This window comes from Argopecten irradians, chromosome 2 (genome assembly GCF_041381155.1).
Source record: "Argopecten irradians isolate NY chromosome 2, Ai_NY, whole genome shotgun sequence".
Classification (NCBI taxonomy): Eukaryota; Metazoa; Mollusca; class Bivalvia; order Pectinida; family Pectinidae; genus Argopecten; species Argopecten irradians.
The window spans coordinates 50,950,232-50,969,950 of NC_091135.1; the positions used below are offsets into that span (position 1 = coordinate 50,950,232).

Sequence of the window (19,719 nt, forward strand, 5' to 3'; positions counted from 1 at the left end):
TGCTTAATAGTTGGTATCGACACATAATCAAACCTTTTCAAACTCAATTGTATTTATAGTGGAATGTAACTAAATGTTGTATTTTCGTCTAGTACTTATTTGTAGCTAACATTTAAATATTTATTAACTATACCTTTTGTGAAATCAAACCCCTGTATCTATGGTATTATGATATTAGGCTAATATGTGGTCAACCGGTTTATTCTGATATCTGACCGTTCAAGAGAGTCAGTTATATCATCATATACCTTACTTCGCTTTGGTTGGTGTATATATAGTTGTTGTAACAAACGAATGTAAAAATAATCAAAAATAAGTATATTTTATCACTAGGAATCGGAATCACAATGGTGTTGCTTTCCCTGATAGTCACGTGGTACTATGGGACAGTGATTGCCTGGGTATTGTACTACCTCGGACATACCTTTACGTCTACTCTACCCTGGTCCACGTGCGACAATGAATGGAACACAGAACATTGTGTGGTGGTAAATATAAGGGGTCATGCCCCACACGACGTTATGACCTCAAATGACTCCTCATCAATTAACATTACCCGACATACATATACAAATGGGTCATTTGCTTCAATGAAAGATGATATTGCTACAGCAGCGTCAGAGTTTTGGAGGTAAGTGTCAACAGCTCATGTTTCTATGGGGTGCGTTCGTGTGTGGTTAGAAAGAATTCAATACAATGCAATTAAAAAAGTGATGACCCCTTGTGGTTAAGGAACTTGAACCTTTTTTTAAATAACATGAACGCTACATTATGGAAAATTGATGATTAACAACTGTTTGAGAAAATTACTGCTATGTTATTATATGTTTTGTAACCTAACGTAAACTAAAAACATATACAAAACGTTTAGTATTTAATTTGAGAATATTTATAAATATAAAGATATAAATAAAAAATAAAACTCAACGACCTTCCTCTAGTACTTTCGCCATTTCATGATGGCTCTTCGGGAATTACTAGAGGAAGGTCGTTGAGTTTATTTTTTATATATTCAACTCTACATGGACATGTACTGTTTTCTTGGTTTATATATAAATAATACATATTTGGGTGTCTTTTTATGACTAGAGATTGTGTTCCGAATGTCTAGCTTATTCCCAATATCATCTCTCTTGAACGGTCAGATATCATTTTTTGGCATAGAGTTTGTGAGTAGTACATAAGGAGTTCACTAACACGACTTAGCTCATGAAAAGACATATACATATTTTAGTGAGGTAAATATTGTTATACAGAAAGGGCGATAACTCGTTATGTCTTGCCAATACTGTTATATAAGCTTGATTATGTACTGTTTGCAGGGGCGGATTTAGGTTTTGAGGTTAGATGGGGGCGTGGGTCAAAGCAAATCAGGCGAGGGGTCTGGGGGCCGCCTAGCCCCCCAGACTAGGCCCCAGAAGCTCTCGAATAAATGGCGCCGCAAATTCCTGCAATTCTGAGGATTTCATGAAAACATTTTCCCAGAAAAATAATCGAAGCCATTTTTTAAGGATGTTTTTTTTGTTTTCCGTGTCATATTTTTTATTTTGATGTTTTTGATTGAATTTTTTTTTACTGTCAGAATTGCAATTTCAAATTCTTAATAATTTTATGGACATTTAAAGCGCAAGAAGGGCGGGGGTCTGGGGGCCGCTCTAGGCCCCAGAAGCCCTCGAATACAATAGCGCACATAATCCTGCATTATGCCGGGATTTCTTGAACACATTTTTCCATGAAAATAATTGAATGCCAATTTAAGGATGTTTATTTATGGTTTTCGTGTCATTTTTTTTATTTGAAGTTTTTGATTTGAATTTATTTTTACTTAAAGAATTGCAATATATCAAAATACTTATATTTATATGGACATTTAAAGCGAAGAAGAAGGCGGGGGTCTGGGGGCCGCCTAGGCCCCCCAGAAGCCCTTCGGAGCGGGGGTCTGGGGCCGCCTTAGCCCCCAGAAGCCCTCGAATAAATGTACACTTTTCCAAAAAATAATTGAAGCCATGTAATAAATGTTCGTTTATTATTTTTGGACGTCTAATGTCATATTTTGAATATAAAGTTATAGAATTGCACTGCCTAAAATCTGAATATCTATTAATAGAGGCACGAAGCAAAGAAATGGTTGGGGTATGGGGGGCCGCACTTCCCCGCCTAGAATAGAACGAACTAGTACTTACCCAGGACCTACTATGCAATTTAGGCAGGGTGTAGAATTGGTACCTATTGTATTGTAGTGGGTGAAATGCATCCGATAACCGAAAAATCACTCGGGCACAGGTTTTTCTTACTTTTCTGAAGGTTTTTAAAGAAATAAGGGAAACAATTGTAGCTCTAAAAGAAGACACCAATTTTCAGTATTATATTACTCGTCTTTTTTTTTTAGCATACAAATTTTGCCTAGATAGGGTCCGAATGTTGTTAGGTTTCTTTTACGGATAATGAATACGTGTATGTGTACTTTTTTAAACCGATATAAGACTTTTAACTTTTATACCTTTATACTGTAAGCATTAGATAATTTATTTTTCCCTATACTTTCTCCAATACTTCAATAATTCGTGTATTGGACAATGAAAGAAAAGAAGGTTAGTGGTCTTGTCTTTATGGCCATTAAGGTGCCAGGAGCCATTGCTATCATCCTGTTTTCTAATAGGGAGCCTTTTGTCATGTGCATTAATTTTTTAACATCGTTTGCCTATCTTATAACATTATCGTTAAGATATGTTTTTATTGAAACAAAAAAGGAAGGCATCTGGCCATGGGGTGCACCCAGACCCTAGAAGCTCTCATTTTCTGTCGCATTCCACTTTTTTCTTTACACACATTTTCTTAGGACAAATAAAAGGCTTCTAGAAGCATTCGGCGTCAGTAGTGATCTTGTAACTGGCGTTTTGAAAGTACGCACACATTTGTGAATTGATAGTCGGATTTAATACAGGACTTTAATGCTGATTCAAAAATGTGTATTATATCATTTACAACCTGGAAAACGAAGGGGATGATATATAGTCAACCAGCGAATACTCATGGCCAGCTACAATTCTTTCCACCCACCCCCTGCCCCTTTTCTTTTATTGCTAAGGATATCGAGATATAACCTGTCAATATTGAATATTAATGACAATAAATTATCTAATATATTGGGAATTTATCGGGTTTTTTTTGGAAAAAGTAAATACTTGAAGGGATTTACATTGTACCTTTTAAGCGATGGAGATAAAACCTTAACTTACACGAAAAAAAATTATAATTATTCCATTGCGCCTGGATACAAGTATGTTCATGCATGTATGTACCACAAAGTCGAATACATTTAGATTTTAAAATGATAACATCAAACGGTAAAGGTAGGAAATGGAGCTTTCTGTCTAATTCTCACTCTTTATCTAATTCCTTAATTTTTTCCTTTTTCCCTCTTTTTTTTTCTTTCTTCCTTCTTTTCCTTCCTTCCCCTCTTTCTTTTCCCCTTCTTTTTCCTTTTTTTTTTTTTCTCTCTCCTATTTTAGGGGGGGCGTACGCCGGGTCCGCCCCCCCTTGGATCCGCGCCTGGTTTGTACTTCGCAAACACTTTCTTTAAAAAGAAATTGGCGTATTAATGAGCGATTCAGTAAAATATGTTGCATATTTATAAATCGAATTGTATTGTACTTAATTAAGGAACTCACTAACACGACTGAGCTTATGAAAGGCTGAATACATATTTAGGAGAAGTTACATTATAGATCAAGGGCAATAACTCGTTATGGCTTAAACAATAATGTTATGTAAGATCGATTGTGTTTGCTATCATACTTCACAACACATTTTTAATAGGAGTAAGAAATTTATTTATTATTTATTAATCACACTGTACTAATTAATTGTGTATTTTATATCACACATTATCACTAGGTACAAAGTACTGAATATGTCATCTGGAATCGATGACTGGGGGTCGTTACAGTGGCCACTTGTTCTGGTGCTGTTACTGAGTACAGCAATGTGTTTTCTGTGTATTGTAAAAGGCGTCCGGTCAGTCGGAAAGGTATTGATTTTTTTTCTGTAACAGATGCAGAGTATGCAAATATGGATTGAATTGGTAAAACATTGTATATTTATAAACTTATATAATGCAGTATTGGGATATAAACAGTATATTGAATAATGTTAAAAAATATCCTGTAAAGCCTATTCTTTATATTTTTTGTGGTAATGATGAACATTGAAAAAGTTGCCAACAATCTTATATGATCGACCATAATATTTTGTTTGTTTGTCTGATTAATTAACGTCCTATTAACAGCCAAGGTCATGTAAGGACGGCCTCCCATGTATGCGGAGTGTAGCGTGTATGAAGTACGAGGTGCGTGTTTTGGGAAACTGCAGTATATTCGTATTGTGTATTGTGGAATTGTTGCTCTTTTTATAGTCCTATATCACTGAACAATGCCGCCGAAGACACCAAGCAACACATCCCACCCGGTCACATTATATTGACAACGTCCTACTCCTAGTACATGTATGCTGAGCGCTATAAGCAGGAGCAGAAACAACCACTTTCAGGGGACAGAACCTAGAGCCTACCAAACAGGGGCGAGCGCTCCGCAAATCTAAACGCTTACTGCATTAAGTGATATGTTATATTTTCCTCCAGGTGGTGTGGGTGACCGCTCTGCTGCCGTACCTCCTCCTCACCGTTATCCTGGTCCGTAGTATCACCCTAGACGGTGCTGTGGATGGCATCATCTATTACGTTAAACCAGACTTCAACAGACTCCTGAATTTTCAAGTAAATTTAGCTCGAACAGTATAAATGCCTTGCGTATTTTTATTTGTTTTACTGTTTTTTTGTTTTGTTTAATGTATCATAAATCTCTCAATTTTACACTTAAAATGAGGTAGTGGTAGATATTTTGTATACTCTTCTGTGGTAAAACAAATGGACTGAAGAAGGCCCTATAGTGTCTGAATATATATTCCATTGAAAATATTTTTGATTTTACTTTGAATTTATTTGGACCTTTTATTTCGGATTATTAATATACTAGCTTTATACCGTTTTTACCTAATTATGGTAAAAAATGTTGGTTATTTTCTTCAAAAATAAAATGTTGGTTTGAAAGAAAAGTTGGTCAACATCAGAATGTTTATTTTCAAGAACAAAGTTGAATGCTATTATTCAAACCTAGCAGAAAGTTAAGAATTCATGCTGTATTGTCTTGTTATCGTCAGGTGTGGTGTGACGCCGCCTTGCAAGTGTTTTATTCCCTTGGACCAGCGTGGGGCGGGGTACTGACGATGGCAAGTTTTAGCAAATTTCACAATAAATGTTTCAGGTAAGAATATGTCATGTAAATATGTCCTTTTACGAAATAGATGTATCCAGAAACGTGAATTATCATTTTAAAAGTACACTGTCGGATATATTGTTATTATTTCAAATAACATTGTTTTCAAACTTTATATCTGTGTGGAAATAACGTGTTTAAACGTATTGATTCCAAAACCGGAAGTCGCTAAGACACATAAATATGCCATTGGGTTTCCAATTTACCTGACATTTTTGTACAACATCGTAGAAAAAATGTAAGTAAATTCTTAACTCACGGTAAAAGAGTACATGTAGAACGAATATACGTACCCGGCCTACTATACAGACGACAACATTTTCTGTCTTAAAGTCTTTCGAGCTACAATATTGCAGCAAGGTTACAGAAATGAAAGAAAATAAATTTACACATTTGCTAATGCATCATATAATTTAAATGAAGCATTGTCCACTTTTTCGAGAATAAACTATACAATGAATGATGTGCACTTCAGGTAGCATCATGCACAAAAAATAAGAACTAATTAGCGCAGACATATTTTAGATACGCTATTAAAGATACTTTTCCATTACAGTGACGCTGTTCTTTGTGTTTCGATGGATCTGCTTACAGCATTTTATTGTGGGTTTGTTGTTTTCTCAATTGTTGGATTTCTAGCGCATGAAACAGGGATGGCTATCGATGATGTTATAAAGACAGGTATTAATATATTTTAAATTGACTGTAAACGAACGTATATTGGTGCAATGTTAAGTGCAAAATAGATTCTGATCAAATTAGTCTAGTTATTTATTCGCACATTCAAAATATGCTAGACGCATATAGAGCATAAATCAAAGCAACCCCATTTTAACGCACTGGTCTGACGAGAAAAAGAATGTTATTACCCTCTAAGATATGCACGTTTACAGTAAGTGGATAACCACTATGGTTATGCTAGTTTATGCATCAGCCCTAGTCAATGCTTGCAAACTTATCTAAATAAGTATCTATTGTGTCAGGCCCTGGTCTAGTTTTCCTGACCTACCCAGAAGCTCTCGTCAGACTTCCGGTTCCGCAGCTGTGGAGTGCACTCTTCTTCCTCACAGTTTGCTTTGTCGGTGTGGACAGCCAGGTAAGTGGTATGACATTTGATATCATAAAGACTTTAATAAATGTTACCTAGAGCTTTCTTTCTTATTAATCTGAGAATGGTGTTATTGTGCCGATATACTCTATGAACTCCCAAAAGAAAGCTGTATAGAAAGGGCAAGAATTCCACTATAACATGGAAACACAACACGAATATACCATAGGCTCCCAAACATACAGCCAGTAACACATTGCAATGCATTACAATATAGGAGGCCTTAGCTGTTCATAAGAAGTTACACTTAAAAATAAACCAAACCAAACGACATTCATCAGTCATATTAAAATTTTCCAAGTTATTGTAACGTATATATATAAACTCAAAAATTGACTTGAATTTATTAGGTAAGTGAGTCAGTCCGAAATATAAATATATGTAGGTATGTCAGCATAGTAATTCCGTGGTCAAGTTATATTAGGCTGATTTAGACGTCAAGGTAATTATGATCCTTAAACTTGTTCTATCTAAGGTATATTTATGTAAAATCTGCATATCAAATGTTGATTTAGTCTGAAGAATACTTGCCTTTTTTAAATTGCTGGAATCATTTCGTTGCAGTTTGGAATGCTTGAGACGGTAGTGAGTGGAATAGCCGATATGTTTCCTAATACGCTCGGTAAACGGAAAATCCTAATTGTTGGCTGTGCCTTCCTTGTTTACCTTCTCAGCAGTTTAGTTTTTGCCACGCACGTACGTCGATACGTTTACCCGAGACACACGTTAAAATGCTCTGCCCTTATATTAATTGAACATATTATTTTTAGATTTCATATAAGGTTAACCCTTTGTTTTGTTTGTTTTAGGCTGGGGTGTACATCTTCATGTTTGTAGATTGGTATGCGTCAGCCTACTGCATATTTTTGACTTCACTCTTGGAAAGTGTGGTGATTGGATGGTGCTATGGTAAGCTTGTACATTCATATAGGACACTAAAGACATAATGGATTTGATAATGTGCTTTTCTTCCAGTCGACAGATACAAATTTTATCTTAGATATGTTTATTGGAAAATGTATTTTGAATTCTGCAGCGCAGCAGGCTATCTATGTCTGTGTAAGCCATTTCCACTTAATATCTAAATGGTTAGCCTAACGCTGTTCAACAGTTGGAACAATTGAACTTTGTTTTCAAAGGTGTTCATTATAGTTAATTTTTCTGTTACAGGAGCTGAACGATTTAGTCGAGATATCGAGATGATGACAGGAGTACCCGTCAACCCAGTCATTCGTTGGTGCTGGTGTATATTAGTTCCGATTGCCATGTCAGTAAGTATGTGTAGTTTAACACTGACGTAAGCATGGCATATTTCAAAGATTTGGGGTATTTCGATTATTCTCTATATCAGTAGGAATAATTAATGTACATATTTGTTGTTATATTCAACACATTGAACGATGCAAAAATACAGTGTGAGTGAAGAATTACATTTGATCATATATGTTTTAAATCAAAACACTTTATATATATCTCAATATATGTATGTTTACAAATAACTGTAAAATCGATAGCTGTACAGGATCTTCGTTTAATCGTTTTAAGTAGATATTGAAATTCTGAGTATTATATAATGTCAATAATGTTTTTCGAATTTATAGGCTGCTTTAGTAATGGCAGTCACCAATATGACCAACCCTGTTTATGAGGGATATGAGTACCCTGAGTACATAGGGGTCATCGGTAACCTGGTAGCGTTGATGCCTATTATACCTCTTCCCGTTGTCATGGTGATGCAGATAATGAATGCACGAGGATCTTTGATTACGGTTCGTTAAAAAAGTTTACAGTTCCTTTATGTGTTATTAATATATTTTTCGGGAGACGTTGACATTTGAACGTCTAATTACATTTAATACATTTTACCAAAATCTATATCTATTGTAAAGAATTGACTATTGTTTACCAACATAAGTATACTACTGAAATTAGAGCGTGTTATCATATTATCAATGTTATAACGCAAGATTTGTATCAAGATTATATGATTTTGTGATATCATTTAATCTTAGATAGTAACATTAAACAATTGATCAGATGGCTTAGTTTAAAAAAAATATATTATTTTATGCTAGACCATGAAATTTGCTGATATATTGCTGTGCTATGCATATTAATTTAATTTACTTTTAACATTAAATGTCATTCCCATTTTCATTTTAGAGAATAAAATATCTTCTATTACCAACCGCTGAGTGGCTACCCAACGACGATGAAGCACGAAGAACATATCGAGTGTTCAAGTACAGCCCTGAGATTGAAAGAAACATTAAAATTGATATTTTAGGGAATAGTTCCTAGACCTTATCAATTTATACTGTCATGTCACTATTTTTTATTTAATTGCATCGAAACAAAAGTAATTTTTGTATTATTACATGTGAGACAATCATAGCAGTAAAAAGGGATAAAGCCAATTATAGTTTCATAGATTCTTTTTCAATAGTTATACTGTCTAAATAAAATTAAAATGTATATATGCCTTGGTTAGTTTTAGCAAGATGTCATCTGACCGCTCAGTTTGTTGAACCACTACTCTTGTAAGAAAAATGAGAAAATTTAGAAAGACTGACATGACTTTTTCATTGACAGTGATACTAACTTAAAACTACGATGTGCATATTTTCCAGTATCTCCTGCTCGTTGAAGAGCTGCTCTTTAAAACCAAACACCTGATGATTTTTTCCAAACAACCTGTTTCGTCGTAGTCACGTATATCTAAAAGGTTCTAAACGTTTTAATGCTATCAGTTAGTGTTTCATTACTTCCAATACTATTATTAGTTTTGCCTTTCTGTTCCATTTCTCTCTATGGTATCTCAGAATGGCGTTGAGCAATGACAAAGAACCATTTAACGCACAAACCAATATCGTCCTTAAATATAGACTGAAATTGTATATTCACATGTTACTATATATGTATCATACATGCTGTCATCATTGCATGATCGTACAGCCGAAACTATATTAGGATCTTATCTTTCTCTTTTCTAACAGTAACCTTTTTCTTCCTAATGTCTTCCTTGACGCAGCCGCATTTTGACCTCTGTTTGAACGTTCGCCCTGTAAGAAAGGCTCTGAATGATGTTTCCTTGTCGATACATACACACGTCTATAACAGTGATAGGTTCTGTTCCTTCTCAGTGCTCAGTGTTGGACGACGGATGTACTTTTTTTTAGTTGATGTTACCGGGCGTGGTGTGCTGTTCGGTGTATTTGACTGAATTTTCCGCAGTAACACATAATGCACATCATGATTCTGTCCTTAAATAACCTTAGCTTTAAATATCAAACTAAATAAAACCGAAGTAAACCGACCCTTTAGGAGGTAGGGATGGAGGTCCAAAAGAGATCATTGTCGATTTTTGCCTTCAAAATGCTACACTCCCTAACGTTTACATATAATTAAACAGTAAATATCAATGTGTGAGGACAAACATGTTTTATATTAACAAAACTGACCTGGAACTGCTCTGTAAAGGTTTATTTCTGATTGGTTTTTTTTTAATTCATTCCCTTTTGATGCTAGCATGGATTCCAATTTTATTTTGGTTCATTAAGCTCAATGTCATTTTAACAGCTAAAATGATTTTAAGACGCCATCCCTTGTGTGGGATGCATTGCTTGTGTGGATTTCAGTATGTTTGGGAGGCTATGGTGTTATATATTGCTACATAATTCTGGATTTTCTAATCTCATGATTCATGTGAGCGTAGAAAAGGAAATGCCATAAGGAAACTGTTATTCCATAAGTTAGTTACAAGCTTCCCTGTCTTATTTCATATGCAAAAAAGTAATTTGCAAGACTTAGGTTTTGAACCCAAAATACATGTACCTGAATCATCATAGACATTTTTTTTATATTTATTACAGCTAACCGTCACATAATGAGCTTGTGCAATATAGGACCCATGATTTTATTATAGTGAGTCTATATGGGTTGGAGACTGTATGTTGGTGTTATTCCAGCTTACAACTACTAGCCCTTTTGATAGTGTTACCGAAACATTCTACCAACACATCATTACTCGAAAGAGATTTTTTGTTCGATTTTCTTTTTGTGTGTCTGGTTTTTTTTATCGACAACAACCATTTGAAAACTTTTTGTAAAATGTGTCAACAATGGGACAATACAGTAGTTGCATCCAAACGACTAACGATATTAAAGCGCTGTGTGAACGCCAACCCTATTTTTTCAATTATTACTGAAATGATAATATCAGCGTTAAAGTAAAATATCTGATAGTGGTAAAAACATTATACGGTAATATTCTAAACCTGTTTATCCGTGAATGCCCTTTTCTTGTATAATTTTAAAATATTGGCGAAATAGTTATTAATTGTGCCAACATTTTTAATATTCAATATATGTCACGGGTAATGAATACAATGTATTAGCTTTTGCTACGACATGAGACTATTATATACCGTAGTTTCACATATCATGATATGGATTAATGATCAAAGGCGAAACGGTTATCTGTCACGTAAAACGATGATTATATGTTTATAGTTTATTGCTTAGGTATTGCTATACATAAATATACATGCATATAAGTTTATTGGATGATGATTAATAAAGTATGACGCTAAACCCTTAAAAAGTTATATATGAGGTCAAACCAAGCGCGGTATTGGCATTATCTCGTAAAGCACTTTTAACATTGTGTTTATCGTGTATCATTAGATCTATGAATATTTTATGTTACAGTTAAGCACATTGGAACCGTCAAAATATCACAATCAAACCATCAAATTAAGTTCTTTGTTATGTATGTAATCACGAAAAATGAAAAAAAGACATGGATCATTTGCTTCATTTTGATCCTTTTGATCAATTTATTTGCTGCAAATCGCGTTAATTGTCATGATGGAAAACATTGAAAGACAAACATATTCAGATAGCCGTTTTTGGTGTTTTATAACATATAACTGAATTATGGTAGAAAGAATCTATTTTTTCTTTAATAGAAAGAGCTTCATTTCTGAGACGTCTATATGTAGAGTATTACCGTAATAAAATCATTCACCTCCGTATAACGTAGTTATCGCGGCAGCTGCGGGAAGACGCCACATTGATACCGGTGGTGGCTGTGCAGAAAATTCCCTTGTGGTACCTCTAAGGGCCTCTTGGTTAAGTAGGGACAATTTTGGTCCATTTAGATCAGGTCAAAACATAGCATGTTTAGTTTTCTCATTGAACTGCGTGACAATGCTGGATGTCGACGGATGCCTAATTTTATGCGAACCGTACACGGAAATGCCAGTTTTTCATAGACTGATTGGTCAATGGTTATCCAATGCATGATATGTGAATATGAGTGGGACGTACTTGTCGTCGCTCGAACATCCTACACAGGCTCTCAATATATATATATATATATGGGACAACCCTGATCTTGTGGCATTTATTGTACACGAGTTCTAATAAGAGCGTTCGTATAGATGGGATTTCCAGAAATATAAAACAGTCAAAAACTCAAACCAGCCAGTCTCAATGTCTATCATTTCATTCTGAATTATATTAGTAACAACAGTCAGAATTTTCACTACACTCCAGTGAAATCAATGGCAGAACACTCGCTAGTTGCATTCACATTCATTCTGTACAACTAATTTTAAACCGTAAGATCAATAGTGAATTTAGTATTTGGTAAACCAATGAACGTATTGCTAAATGGGAAGGTCACTTTGTTATGCTAGAATGAGTTTACAGAATCATTTAGATGTAAATTATTAATAAAGAAAAAGGTTTTCAATTGCAGTGTTTATGTTAATCTGTGAATTCCAGGAATGATAGTTACTGTAAGTTTCTAATATCAGGAACATGGCGCCTGCGGCTGCATTATATGGTTATACATGCCATTAACAACATTAGGTTACATCACACTGCAAAAGGCTATTTTAACGGTAACATTTGAACGCTAATTTCATAACCAGATTGACGTAATTTTAAAGGACTCAAATAGTTGTTTTAAGAATGAAAATATAATACAAATCCCATGTTTTAAGAACTGATTTGCAGTATATTTGTAATAATGACGTCGAAATATGAAAAGCTACCATTAATGTGTATACAAGAGGTTCTGGATAGTCTACGACTGGGGCCCCACATGTAAAACTGTCTGCTAGAATATTCCTATCCACATATCAAAGAATCTTACAATTTTAGATACAGGTATATGCATCTTTATAACAGGTTTTAGTGTCGCCTTTTCGGTAGAAACCGTCTTTGGCGACAACTCGTTGAATGGTTTATTGAACCTACCATAACTATAATATTTAATCTATCACAGTGTTGTCGACACATCTTACACATATACGACTGATGTGGCAGTGTGCAAGCGTTGACTTCTTTGATTTAGTCCTCAGTTTAGTAATCAGGTTTTCATTTTCGTCAATTCTGGACAAATGTTAAGTAATGCTAATTTCAAATAAAAAACAAACATTTCGAAGTACTATTTAAGTACTGAAGTATTTTAAGTTATCATTGCTATTCCGATCTACTAATTAGAATTTATGTTTCATAAATAAACAAGAACCAAATGTTTTTAGACTAATTGACACTAGCACTTTGTCTGATGTCATGTTATATTTGTTTGCTCAAGTTTGCTTGTTGCTAAGGAATGGAATTGATTTAAACATGAACGTTTGTTTTCGCAGTGTAATGCAGTCATCTCTACAGTCTTGGCGTCACTAAGGCATGTCTCGTTTATAAGTGTTAAAATACACAGGCGTGTTTATGTGGGTCTATATACTTAAATTAGTCAGTGACGCTTTAACTTCCACAGAAAAATGTTAAACCTTCGACTGCGGGCAGTGTCCATAGATCAAAGCCAAGCGTTGGACATTCATTGTTTTAATAGACATTGCTCATTTTCAGGTATATACAATAAAGTAAGTACTAGAGCGGACCGCGTGACTGAGAGCGAGTCCTGAAGGGTGATCAGGTGGTGTATTGGTTAAGCCACTCGCCTTTCACCTAGCCTGCCGGGGTTCGATCCCCGGCAAGGACGTGAAAAGGACAGGGGTCATCTACCCGATCACGTGGATTTTCCTTGGGCATTCCGGTTTCCTCCCACTCTTAAGACCACTTGCACGCTTTCATTCAGGCCATTAAAAGTTATTTGTATATAAAATGTATATTTTTTCGCAATCGATGTAAAATAAATAAAGTTTACAAAAAGCGAGTCCTGATAATCTGGGGTCGACACAATGTTTCACATTATCACGATGTACATATAGTTTGTTAGCGCATGCATCTTTCCACATGTTTATATTCTATTATTAATATTCAATGACACATACATTCTCAACTCTATGACACAATTCAAAATTGCAAAGTTGAAAGAATCAAAATCAAAATAATGATATACATTAACGTTATTCGGTGGCCAGATATGTCTAGTATGTAAATGTTATCGGGTTGTTCCGTATCATTTTCATAATAAAATAATAATTTTATGTGTTACTAGCCGAAACAAAATATGTAATCATGATGTAAATCTGAGGCGCTTATTTATTCCGTCCAATGAGAAAAGAATGCTGGGACATGACATGGCAGATTTGAGAACACATGTGCAACGAACAGAACACAGGAGAAACGGGTCAAACGCATACCTGCACATTGATGACATCTAACGAACATTTTTATTTCATGACGTAAAGACGTTTCGCATGTTGAACATGATTCAAAATTTCGACTGATTTGAATAAGAATCATCGAAAAAGGAGTGCAGGTAGAACGTATGGAATTGGAGAGCACGCATGCGAATGAACACGAAAAAACAGCAAATATTTAAATGCAGTTGGCGTCAATTAGCGCTATACAATGTAATGTTACTTTAACTTTCAAATAATCAAAATCCAGCCGACTAACAATTCAGGTCGATAATAAATAATCAAAGTGCCAAGGCCAGTCATAGATGCTGTGATTGAAGGATCCAAACCAAATAATAAAGAAATTGGTTTTTCATTTAAATATTGAATTTAGTATACTTTAAGTGTGCAGTGTTGAATTTTGGAGTTTAACAAAATAAATTTACAGTATACCGTATTTATTTTATGATATTTAAAGTTTTTCAAGATTAATAAGTTGAATAACTCATTTTCCTGAAATAACTGTAATAAATTTTATATCTAAATTATTTCTGAAATAACAATTTCGACACTAATGAAACCGTTCAGAATCTGAGTATCATTTTTATAATTCTTTTTTAATTAATAAATTATCAACTTCATCAATGTCTCTTCAAAGACAAAAAATAATAAGTAGACATATCCGTATCTTAATATCCACTTAACATTGACGAATATTTTTGGAAAAATATAACATTAGAAATATTACCATTTCCGGACACGTTTTGGTTTCCTTTTTAGAAAACTTACATGGGTTGCTTTGACGACTTTTGACTAATAAATCATGGCCAGATACGTTTGCCGAATAAAAGGTACATTATTTCATTACGTATATCACTCGGATTTCTTTTAAATTCACAAGATCGATAGCCGTTAACATCAAGAAAACTTCATGTAATGTACCGGACTTTAGCAAGTCTTCGTAAGCCTATCGTGCAGAACATTATACCGTGAGTTGTGCTTTGCCGACTTTTGACTCATGATGAAACATGGCCATATACTTTTGCCAAGTAAAAGGTACATTATTTGGTTACTTATAACACTCAAATTTCTTTTGAATTCATAAGAACGCTAACATAAAAAAAACCTTCATACAATAAATCGGACTTTAGCAAGTCTTCATAAGGCTACCGTACATTACACGGCAATATAAGTTTATATGTCACTTTAAAATGCTCGTACATATATAGATCTATATCATCATTATATTTTATAAGTTTATGTTGATAAATTTTGTACCTTTCCCCTTTCAATATAACGCAGTTGTCGATAAACAAAAGACACAACTCCCAGTGACAGACACATACTCAAAACTATTAACTTTTACTGCGCAATAATACAGTGTATCATCGGATATTGTTCGTCAATGCAACCAACACAAAAAACTTTATAAGCGTTATAAGAACTTTCTTTTGTAGCAACCTTCCAAACATTTGATTACAGTAATCGATCGGTAGCATGAATTACGTAAAATTTAAATAAACATACACAATCCATAAGCCTCCGAAAGGCTGCAGCGGAGGAAGACAGCGAAGAAGGCGTTGTTCGTGATTTTGGGGATACTACTATCTCGGAGTAATACCAATATCATAGAGTCCCAACGGAACACTTAAAACACTCCATCGATGGTGTATATGTATGTACAAATTCAATGACTGTGGTTTTGAATATTGGGGTTTTATTTTTCATACCATCAGGTATTAAGTGAAATGAACAAAACAACTTTTAATTTTCATCGCGGAGCGGTTTCATTGTTCTGTTGTGCACAGGCTCGCCGAGCGTACCTTAGAATGCTGTTTCACAGCATCAAAAATTGAACAGTGTTTTGATTGCGTTAAAGGTGGTATGAACGCAATAGGATACAGAGATATTCAATGTAGTGCGTTAGCTCTACATGTAGAATACATCCCATTGCGTTCATTCCACCTTTAACAAAATTAAAACACTCGAAATGATTTACATAAATAAGTCTACTTTTATATGTTCATTGTCAAATTTAAAACTATGTTGGTTGATAAGTTGGGTAACTACGGTAGTCAGCACGGCAGAACATATAGTTCCGATTATTGAACGTTATATAGCTGCAGTTTGATTTGAAATATAACAATGAAACCTTTCAATTATCTTTAAAATGTGGTGGTTTTTTTCAATTTGATCATATATCAATAATGTCCATTTCGAATAAAAATTTCTATCGAGGAAAAATGCTGTGACAATCAGATGTTCTGTATATTTAAGTGAAAGGAGTGACCGTAGCCCCCCGGTTGTAGCCCAAACTAGCTATTAATTTTTGTGTTTAGTACCATTGTCTTCCACTTTTAACCTAACTACGTCTTTCTTATAAGCACATGGTAACCTATGAAGTCAGACAGCATACGAAGTATGTTAGACAATAAACACGTTCGTACATGTTTGTTTATGTTCCTTGAGCGTTGTCTCAGAAATGCTGATGATAAGCAATAATCAGGAAAAAGTATAGAACACCTTTTCGAAGAAATGAGTTAGTCTTAGTTCCCGTTTGGTTGTTTATAAGAACTGAAAACGGGAATCTACATTAATATTAATTTGTTTACTTTTCAACGAATCTAATATGCAAGGCAATGTTGTTAGTTTGACGATCTCCCGTTTTGAGGTTTAGATTATTCAAGTTACCACACCGGATGCAGTTTTTCTCGATTCCGTTCATACAATATGCATCAGTTTATTAAATTCGGATAATTGATAAATAAACCTTTGCAAAAGCACTGTCCTATCCAAGCTTTAATTAGTTATGCTTGTAATATGAACTAGGGAATCGGATCGCCACGTCATGACGGTGAATCGGAGATGTTTTGTCACCAAATGAATATAATCATTCAGACTTACTATAAAGCCTCATGGTTTATTCTACCATTGTGTTTTCATACAACACTACACATATTTTATTTATAGTTTGAATGTTGATGCGTCGCACATTTTAACAATAGCCGTGAAGCCAAGGCGAGTCTATATCATACGATCTTACATACATATTGTTAGTTTTGTAGGTTCCGTACACCCCAGATACTATACATTGATTAATTACCAGTTTAATCCTCTTTATCAATGTTTAATAGAAAGCAGTGGCTATTCATCACCGGAAACACGAATATATATTATTGAACTCAATATATTCCGATATTGTAATGTTTCAGTGAAATCTAATTACATATCCGAGTTCAGTTAACAATTTTGAAATAGATTTGGAACAAGCTAATACAACTCGAACATCTGGGACAAACCTCAATCTGATGAGGTATTGTGATGATATATATAGGAGAAAGTATAGGGGGATATTCATGCAGCTACATCCATTTGTATAGCCTATTGATAATCGTTAACCTAGTGGTTCCACACATAGTTTCGTCGCCATGGTGATTGAGATACCTATAGTGTCAAGTTTAGTGACTCCGTTACTCTACATATTAAACACTCATTGGGTAAGATTTGAAAGATATTTCTACAAATGACTTATACGTTTAAACGAGATGCAATTTATGACCACACTTACATTTTTTTCCAAGCATTGTTATTAATTTGTCTTTCCTTGTGTTTATACAAAGAGCACGAGTCAATAAATTGTCATGCTTTGTTAAATTGTGTTTTCTTTGATATTTAATATTTACTAGACACAATGTATCATATTCACTATGTGTTGTTGATCCAATGATTTAATTTGGCAATTTCCAAAGTGATCATGTCAGCATATCGAACCGACTATCACTTCGTCCTAGAAACATCCTTTTTTGGGGATGTGGATGTGGCAAAGTGGTAGAAGGTGCAGCTATGTTTGGCTAGGTGATTGGGTGCCATAGACTATGAGTTCGAGGCCCGGATAGGGCACGAGTCAATAAATTATCATGCTTTGTTAAATTGTGTTTCTTTAATATTTACATATTACCTTTATGACAGATGATCATAATTCAGCTAAAATGAGTAATTTCGTTAAAAAAGTGCATTATCGAAAGAAAGTTGCGATGTTTACCATTTTAAATTTATATGTGCCGTAAATGGGCGAAAATTCTAGCATGTTAATTTTTCTTCATAAATCTATTGAAACCATAAAGTTTGATGAATTTAGCCGTGAAAATCATTCAAATGTCTTCAGATGCCTTATAAACGTTAGTTACAACACAGAAATTATGTATTGTAAAATTGTTTTTATGCCTTATGTATATTTAGATGGAAACTTTCCTGCAGAAGGCACTTTACAATTACTAATAACACTGTAAAAAATGTGAAATTAAGTTGTAGACCACAATTGGGCTTCATGGTCAGACGATAGGTACTAATTTTGCTTCACTATACCTATAGATGTACTTGTAATGATTTATGGCAGTATCTTGATTCATGAGTGTGAAAAATACGGCACATATAACTTTAACTATTCTGTGAATTTCTAAAATTCTTAAATGTAATATATTGTATGTACAGTGTTAGCTGCAATATTCGTTCTAGTACAGTGTTTACTGGTCTAATGAGTTTAGATTCGTCAATAAACATACATAATTGATACTTATTAGTATCTAGTTCCCTGGGTGAATAATTTCTTAATAAAAGGCCTCCTACATCATATGTATTTCGTTTTGAAAACATTTTCAGCAATCAATTTTACGTAAATAATTGACACGCTTAATAGGACTCTGCCATAGGGGGAAAACAATATATTTGCAATAATAGTTCTTCTAAAAAATCGGAATATTAGGCGAGCTATCCCACCGTTGTCAAAAATGAAATAAGATAATTATTATTTCGGAACCATATTAACTATATTGAAATTGGAACTGTACGTTGAAGGTTTTGTTGATAACTGCAAATAAGAAATTTGTTCTTTACATTCGTTTATTCTACAGCGATATGTTATATTAGTTTAATTTTTGTATCCTAATTATAGTTTTCACGAATCAGGACGAACTTTTAATATGAATTTAACCACTAAAAGTTACCAAGAATGCATGTATTTTAATTTTACAAAGTCAAATAAGAGCTCAAAGTGAGTTTTGGTAGTACTGCCAGAATCATATATACGTCTACAGTGTAGTAACATAAGAACGCATGGTTGAACCAATATACCAAATGATGGCCTTCTATTTTATTTCATTGTACAATGTTAGATATTAGTAGTTATCAAGTGACTTATTTATAAATGCTTTATTATAAACATACATAAAGCTTAAAAACACGAAAACATACAGTGCATTAAATTGTTGTTGTTACAATGCTTGTAAAGCATCACGAATGCATATACATGCCTTTGAATTATGTCACAGCTTAATTTATCAAAACATATGGTTTTCATCATATTACTGGAGAACAAATACCGTGTCGAAATGTTCGCCCAGTTAGGTCACACATGACTGGTATATTTTTATTTGGTTTGTTTTTGGTTTAGGTGTGTATTTGAAATGAATATTGAACATCAAAATCCATGGTCAGATGTTTTGTAGCATAGTGGGTCTATTAGCATGGGAGTTAAACGTAAACAGATAGATATAGACGTTAGATATGATTTATCATGATTTCATTATATTATTTCATATTACACGAGATGAATGTTTAGATGAAATGTCACCTATGACACGTTGTGTCAAAAGCACACAATGGAGACCCAACCATACAGTAT

At 34.1% G+C, this 19,719-nt stretch overlaps 1 protein-coding gene across 2 annotated transcripts; it reads left to right on the forward strand.

Moving 5' to 3' along the window:
- Window positions 1-337: 337 nt before the first annotated feature.
- Window positions 338-12,185, forward strand: LOC138315839 (sodium- and chloride-dependent betaine transporter-like). Of its 2 annotated transcripts, XM_069257134.1 has the most exons (11): window positions 338-631; window positions 3,898-4,030; window positions 4,640-4,774; window positions 5,218-5,321; window positions 5,890-6,014; window positions 6,317-6,429; window positions 7,006-7,137; window positions 7,251-7,350; window positions 7,612-7,712; window positions 8,043-8,210; window positions 8,605-12,185. In XM_069257134.1, exons 1-11 carry the CDS (start codon window positions 348-350, stop codon window positions 8,740-8,742), a joined length of 1,533 nt encoding a protein of 510 aa, XP_069113235.1. In that variant the 5' UTR covers window positions 338-347; the 3' UTR covers window positions 8,743-12,185. The 2 variants fall into 2 exon arrangements, with proteins under 2 accessions (XP_069113235.1, XP_069113236.1); XM_069257135.1 differs by lacking the exon at window positions 7,006-7,137.
- Window positions 12,186-19,719: the final 7,534 nt, after the last annotated feature.